Genomic DNA, 8,029 nt, shown 5'->3' with positions numbered 1-8,029 from the left:
TCATTCTGATTTCTTGTATGCTTTGCACAATGGAAATGACCAGAGCAGGTTTTCCAGGACAGCCTTCCCACAGCTGAAGACTTATTTCAATGGCAGTCCCACAGATAACCAACAAAACCCACCAGCACCACCAGCATCTTGATATTTCCATTTATTATGCTGTAAAAAGCAACACTATCTGGATTTTATTTCTTAAAATAAATAACTTTCATTTTCAGAACCAGTACAGCTCAAGTTTAGATTCATTCATGGGAAACTGCTAGAAATACATTCATCACTGTCTAGTCCCCACAATACAGAATCTAAAAGTCAAGATCAGCCCAGTCAGTTACAATGACCAGAAGCACACTGCCAGTAAGTATAGTCACAGATAGTCCAGCTCTGAAGCAAAAAAAAAATCTGGTACAATACAGTTTGTTCACAAAGGCTAATTAATGCTAAGACTACCACAATATTTCTGAGTACAAAGCATTAAGTTAGCTGAACGAATTCAGGTTGTGATACAGAAGAAACATATATGACATAAAAACAAAGGAGTGGGGGGAATCTTCTTTGGAGCAGAAGGAAGTCAGCGCTGGATAAGATAACCAAAAGCTATTTACTGTAAAATCTACATGTCAGTGTCATGAATGATAAACAGCCAAACCAATGTACTGCATATATTTCTATTTATAAATAACGCCATGTCTAAGTAGCTGCATCGCTGAATTGGACATTACAAAATAATCCATTCTCCTCACAATGAGAAAATACTAAAACTAACCAGCAAAAATGCACTGAAGCTAGGACTGGCTAAAAGCACTCTGTATGAAAGCATTAAGTTTAGGAACAGCTATGATCTTCACTGTTAGCTCAGTTACAATCCTTTTGGTTTTGGTTTGCTTATACCATGTCTACTATATAATATACCTGTGTTTAAAAATGCCAGTTTGAACAATGCAATGTCAGTTAAATAAAGCTGAATCAGGTATTTTTCTGAGAAGCTACAGAATGTGTTGTAATAGGGGCAAAATAGGGAAGATTAGCACTGAAATCCAAAATTTTAAACTAGGGTCCATCTGAAAATATTCCTTTACACTGAAGCTCATAAATCTGTTGCCTTGTGCTACCCAGTGACTGATGTAGCTCAACAAAGAGCCAGAGGCCATTTCATTTAGTTCTTGTTTACAACGGGGGCAGCCATCACACAGGATGTGAAGAGAATGGGTTAAAAGCCTTCAGAAAAATAGCTGATCTTCAGAAGAACAAAAAAACAAAACAAAAACCAAACCCAACCAGCTTAAGAACAGGAGGATTCATAAGAAAAAGTGTTTGATAACCATGCCAGCCAGCTTCGAGATGCTATTGGAGGGCTTTAGACTTTCAGACTCTTTCATGATGAAGACAGTCACTGCTTGTGATGAGTACCAAGCACTTTTCCATGTGGCTTGTCCTCCCTGCAGGGAGGCAGTATGGCATTTTGACAAGAGACTGTACAGGATCTTGAAAGGATTTATTCTCAACTATACTGACCTGCTGGGTCGCTCTGGAGAAGTTCCTCCTCTCCAAACCTTAGTGTACTCATTGCTAAAGGAGGGTAATGTGGTTCAGATCATCTTTATAAAGTGCTTGGGCATTCTAGGAAGAATTTGGGCATTATTTCAGGAGATTTTGGTGCCAAAACACAGAAAATTTGAACTCTGAGATCTACTAATGACTTGTACACTACATGCTAGGATAAAAACCACCATATACACAATTCTCAAGCACAATCTCCTTTTCCATGTGCTAAATGATTCCTGCCTAAAACTCTTGTGCTAAAATCCTTGCCTACATCCAACAACTGTAGTGTGTTGTGAGTATCTGAAGTGACTGCTCACTTCTGAGGTTTTGTGCCACACTACTGGCACAAGCAATTGTACATGGGACAGGGAGCTGTGGCAATATTGGACTTCTGTGAACTACAAATACCTGCTCTACATTTTCCATGACAGGGCACGTGCCATGCTGGCTTCAGCGGCAAGACAATGAATGCCACCATTCACCACAAAAGGCATTTACTCACTCGTGTTCCTGGTGCTGAACTCCTGTCCTACACCAGGGGAATCCCAGTGATGCAATATCCTGCTCCCTGGTTGATGGCAGTGCAAGAAGAGAACATACCCCAAAACCTGGCTTATCTCCTGCTCTGCTCCTGTTGTGATTGGCTCTATGCTCCTTAAAGCTGTTTCACTCCATCCGTGTTCCTTACCACGGCCTAAATGAGCTCAGACTGCATTTGGTTTGGTTCTTTGCCTTTCAAGCACTTCCATTGCCCTGGCTGGCTCCTGGTGCAGCCAGCAGGAAGGAGCAGCAGCTGTCAGCCCCCCCAGGGGTAGTGCAAATACACCTGCAAGGAACACCTGCACGGAGTGGAAGCACCCGCCTTCCCCGGCCACAGGGAAGTACTTTAGCAGCTGAACATGGAGAGAGAGGAGGGAGGCAAGACAAAGGGAACGGAGAGAAACGCTCCCAAGACAAAAATCCCACTACACACCGGAGCTACACGGCACACTCCCCTACGCCATTTGGTCAAACAAACCTCAAAACACATTCCCTGACAAGACTATCTCTAAGAACAAGCCTAGACCACTGACAAGTGTCACCTATATACTCTGTGATATTTATATTATGTAAACAAGGTTGTGTGGAATTCTTTTTTTTCTATTTTTTCCCAAAGATAAGTGCAGATCCTTACTTAACACACCCAGCCTAAATCTACATCAGCATCCTCAGCTTTCAAAAAACCTCACTGACGCTCATACCTGACAGTACTCTGGCTCATCCTGGCCATACTGGAAACAGAGGGCTAAAGAAACAAAAATTCAGCAGAAAAGTTCCTGACCACGGACTAGAGTTCACACAGAACACAAAAATAAATTAAGTAGTGCACAGTAAAGCCAACAACAGCTAAATATTTTTATACATCAATTATATGCAGCATGAGGTAATATTGCTCACATTATGGAGGGAGATTCTTAGTTGGTTTTGTTTCTTTTGAAGAGATTGGATTTGTCCTGTGCGTATAGAAACTCCTGTAACGTAACACTGAAGTAACAGAGACTTCTGTAAAATATATACCACTATCAGATAGAAACACACACGCTCTTCATTACTTATGCATACCACAATTAAACAGGTAAGTGATTTGATTCTTAGGATCTAGCTGAAGATGATTATAGCAAGCCATCCAGATTTTTATGAACCGTTCGGTTCTCCTTCCCATCGTTGTTATCCTCTGATGGCGTGTATTGGGTCTGATATTCCTGAAGAATTTTAAAAACATCATGGTGTCCAAAATGTAAAGCTTCATCCATAGGAGTGTTATTCCACCTACAAAGAGCAGCACAAGATTTTTAAGATCAGCACATTAAGCACAGAGCCAAAAAGCACCACAAATCCAGTTCTTTATGTACTGCACTAATGGCTCAGCACACAGACCCCACTCAGTTCAGTAACTGTGGAACCTCATTAAGCTGAGCACGACCCTTGGAATAATGGGTTTAGTGGTTCATTTTTCATTCCTGCTCAGTCTGCAGAACCTACAGAGAACCAGTAGGATCCCATTCCCCCGCTTCAGTAGCCTGGCTCAATACATTCCACTCTTATTTGACAGGCACCTCTCCTCACAGGGACTAGGGAAGTGTTACTGGAGCATCTTTCCTCCAAACCAGCAATAAAAACACTCACCTGTCTTTGGGGAAAGGATTCACTTTGCATGCTTCCAGCAGAAACTTAACAACATCCACGTGTCCTGCAGGAAGAGCAGCTGTGTGAGTGCATGTACTTCTATATATCTATTTATGCACAGACAAAAGCTGGTATGCACAGCTTTTGACAGCAAGGATGTGCTAAAGGCAGACAGACAGACAGACAGCAAATGCTGTGTGAGGAGACAGTACCTTCTGCAGCTGCCACGTGCAGGGCTGTCCGTGAGTCGTAGTCCCTTTGCTCCATGTCCATTCCTGACAGAGCAAACCTTAAAAACGAAATAAAACACAACAAAAGAGATTGCAGAGCCAAGTCTTAGGTAATTTAAAGCACATTACAGGACACTGCCCTGCCACGAGAGGATGTAAGCAGCACCACGAGCACATCTTTGCTGGTAATGAAAGGGGCTTTGGCTTTGAAAACCAGCTCAGTGCCTTAACTTCCTTTCTGCTCTTTAGTTGCCATAAATAAAAATAAAACATCTTTGCAGAAAACATAAGCGTCAACACGTCTGATTTAAAATCATCCATGGACAAGCTAAGCCACATAAGGCAAAGTAAATTTATACAAGGTGAGAAAATCCCAGGAAGTCTCCCAAGTCTGAAAATCCTGAGCAGCATTAAGGGATTGGGAGGGTTCTTGCTTCACTCTATGATTCCCTGGGACAGCAGAGTTAAACTATACACCATATATTTTTCCACCCACTAATTATATTTAGATACATTCTAGCCAAATTAATGCTTATTTAGCCTACTACCACTATTACTTTAAATTTTCAAGGTCAGGTTCTCCTCCAGATTTCAAAAGCAAAGCTAGATGTCCTAACCTGTCCAATAACAATGTATATTTTCCAACCTGAATTTGTGTGGCACTTTCAGAATTGAATATTAAAGCAGGTGAGAGTATAGACAGGATTTTCTGCCATTGCTATAAAAAATGGTTAAAGAAATTGTTTTACTGTGATCCAAAGAAATGGAACACAGTGGGATTCAGGATAGTGTGAGGGTACTTTTTTCATGGTTAGATTTGGGTCTTTTGGTTGGGTTTTGGATGAACATATTCAATCTCTAGCTCATGCAGCTCAATGCCCCCAACCCAGACACAGTGTACGTACATGTTCCTAAATAAACAACAGCAGGAACCAAACAAGCAGCATTCCTACTCCCAAATTCCTGTTCCAAACCCCCAGTGATTTTTACCTCCGGAGCGCAGACACATCCCCTGTGTAGGCAGCAAACAGCAGATTTATCACAGACTTCACCTACAAAGAGAGATTGAGTTCCAGTTTACTGATCTTCTTCCCTCAACAAGAAAACCCAGTGGGGCCAGCTGGTGCAGTGCTCATCAACTTGTGAATTGTTTCCCTTTGCCTGACCACATTCTGCAGTACAGCTTGCTTTGCTACCAGTCCTGCAAGGTCTGTCTTTCCAAGGCTGAAGTCCTTAAGGACAGTAAAAGAACTAAAACCAATTAATTTCTGCCCTGTTGTGGTAAAAAATATGAGCCTTGCTCTTTGGGCAAACCGTGTTTCTCTCTTCAGTTGCCCAATGACACCAAGTATTGGATTGCACAGCCAGCATCACTCTGCACAATTTATAAAACCACGAACTCCTCAAAAGGCAAACTCGCTCTGGAAAAGTACGATTATTTTTATTTTCAACTGTAAAGATTCCTAATGCCAGGAGAAATCTATGTCAGCAGACAGAGATTTACTTAAAAGTTACCCTTTTTTCAGTGTATTACAGATAATCATTGCATACATCCAACATACACACTTTTGCTCAAATAAACCATTTCAAGCAGTTCTGTTACCTAACAAGCAAGGTTTCCAGGCAGATGAAGCTGGATCTTTTTAGATAAATATGGGCTTAAAGCAAGACACAGGTAAAGTCTCTGGTAAGTAGTGCTTTTCTCAGCTGTATTAATTATTCTAGTAAGAAATGATACTGTCAGGGTGCACCAACCTTGTCCCATGCATATTTTTAATACATCCTGGCTATAACAACTCTGCAGGTTTTAACAAGCACCTAAAATGACACGCTAGATGGTTTTAAGCATCCACATCAGCTTCTTTCATAAACTGACATAGCCACTCCTAGGCACCATTTCACAGTAATTTCCAGTAAACTTTCTAAATGCTGCTTTGCTTTTTGAGTCTACCAAGCTGCGTCGCTGCCACCAGCCAAGCAACAGAGAGAAAAGAGGGAGCTGATGCTGCACTGACCTTCTACAACAAGGAGAAACAAACAAAAGGAGAAATCCCCACCCACGAGCAAGTCCCCCACAGATTTCTGCAAGCACACTGGTGTATTTTCACAGGGCCACAGGCGAGCCAGCACCTGCGCCTCTCCCGGACCAAAGCCGTGGAGCTGCTTCTAGTTTGTTACACCTCAAACACGCACTGAGGCAAAGAGCACCAAGGAGAAGGAGGCACAAAGGCCAGGATGGAAATACACAGGGGACACGGAGCCACCCTGATCACTCCAGCACCCAGTGCAGCTCCTTTGCAGTTTGCACCACGGGGCTGTGAGATGCAGATCTGTAGGACTCCCTCCCTTCTCAGCGCTGGGCTGTCCCTAAACCTGACTGCCTCCAAAGGCTGGGTCCCTGCTCAGGCTCCCTCAGCTCTGACCCCACAAGACCTTCAAGTGTGGCAAACCTGACATGTCACCCCACACGCTCCTCTCCAGCGTTAGAGGACTGGCACTGAGTGATCCCACTCCCCCACAAAGATCTTTTTGTTCTGAGCTTCTGCCACAAGCCAAGCCAGTGACCAAGGCTCCCAAGCAGGTCCTGCTCGGGAGGCAGAGCCAGCTGCTCCCATGGCTGGGCTCTGCCCCTCTCCAGCCCGGTTCAACACCTCGGGAAGGAGCTGCTGGAGCACCCCAGGGCTGGGCTCTGCCCATGCAGGGCCACGGACGCACGGACACATGGACACACGGACACAGCCAGGCCAGCTCGGGGCAGCAGCCGCCCAACCACGCTCCCTATGGGCTTTCCATTGGGAGCACCACAGCCACCCCGAAATGCCAAACCCTCCAAGAGAGACCGCGGCTGCAGGCAGGTGTGGAGGGGGAATTCAGCCGGATAATCTCTGCGTTTCATCGGGATGAGTCAGGCGTTCTCCTGCCGGGAGAAGCCGCTGGCACCCGCAGGCAGAGGGGCTGGCGGCACTCCCGGGTCCGGGTCCTACAGGTGATGAATAGCGTCCCTCTTCGGGGTCTGGGATGAGCAAAGGACACACTGTCTTACACAAAAACCATTTCAGAGGTAACTGGCCATTTTGGCTGGGCTTCTTGATGTTTCTGGGAAATGCAAATATATATTAAAGTAATAAAATAAAAATAGCGCGCATTCCTTTCTTCAAAAAACAACTTTCCAAGTGCAGTCAGGACCCAGAGTCCTGGATTCAGCTGAACATTTCGCTAAAAAGTGATTTTTGTTTTCTATAAAGATGTGACAAAATATAATTTGGAGATTCCTGAGGCTTTGTAACACAATCACCTTAGATTACATCTCTCAGCAGTCTGGGAGAGGTCAAAGCTGCTCCTTCCTTAAGATAAAGTAAAATCAAAGGTTTGCTTTACTTTAAAACTGAACTTAATAGATCAAAACAAAAACAAATACAAGTCCAGACAAAAAGATCTCTGCTTGTTTACCTCAGAAGGAAATTTGTTCTGTGTCCGATATTAAAAGTAATGGGATACAAAAAGCAGGAGAAACACAACGAATTCAGCGGGACAATTATTAGCAGAGTAATTATCCAAAGCTGGTCAAAGGAGAACTCAAACTGAAATAAGCCAAGTGCGGCCATCATAGCTGAAAAAATCCTTTTGGGACAACCTCCTCCTGCTTCTAGAGAGACTTCAGTGATTTTATGTGAGAATTAGACTGGATTTACTGCCAACAAAACACACCCTGACCCCGTAACTGCACCCTCCAGTAACAGCAGCATAGACCAGGCCAAAAAATTAACAAACTTCAGAAGGTATGAAACAAAACTGCTCAGAGGGCAGCCATAAAAAACAGGAGTTTTATTGAGTTCACACAAAAAGTGAATTCAATAAAATTTAGGAATATGCAAATACAAAATACATTTTGCACTCAAAGTAAGAACACACAATTTCCACAAGCATCTTATGGGTCTTCCTTAGTTTCCAAGGAAATATTAATCTAAGCAGTGTACATACTAAATCATTGTGTAAGAGGCTGTCATTTACAGTGAGAAAACTTACTAAGTGAACAGCACTTGCTGCCATAAGCTTTGTATCTGTGCCCTGATGTATCTGATTCTCACTTA

The 8,029-nt window shown here is 43.3% G+C and overlaps 1 protein-coding gene across 1 annotated transcript in view; it reads right to left on the bottom strand.

Moving 5' to 3' along the window:
* Window positions 1-136: 136 nt before the first annotated feature.
* The window catches only part of GLS (glutaminase), a 53,656-nt gene continuing 45,763 nt past the window's right edge, over window positions 137-8,029 (bottom strand). The window contains exons 13-16 of the mRNA XM_041487565.1: window positions 4,929-4,990; window positions 3,921-3,997; window positions 3,709-3,772; window positions 137-3,351 (exon numbers count right to left, since the gene is read on the bottom strand). Of these exons, the coding sequence (XP_041343499.1) occupies window positions 3,195-3,351; window positions 3,709-3,772; window positions 3,921-3,997; window positions 4,929-4,990 (360 nt within the window). The 3' untranslated portion in view covers window positions 137-3,194. The remainder of the gene's footprint in view (window positions 3,352-3,708; window positions 3,773-3,920; window positions 3,998-4,928; window positions 4,991-8,029) is intronic.

Source organism: Pyrgilauda ruficollis, unplaced genomic scaffold, assembly GCF_017590135.1.
Source record: "Pyrgilauda ruficollis isolate IOZ18807 unplaced genomic scaffold, ASM1759013v1 scaffold81, whole genome shotgun sequence".
NCBI classification, from domain to species: Eukaryota; Metazoa; Chordata; class Aves; order Passeriformes; family Passeridae; genus Pyrgilauda; species Pyrgilauda ruficollis.
Note: the sequence above shows the minus strand (reverse complement) of the source record. Positions and strands in the feature narration are given on the sequence as shown.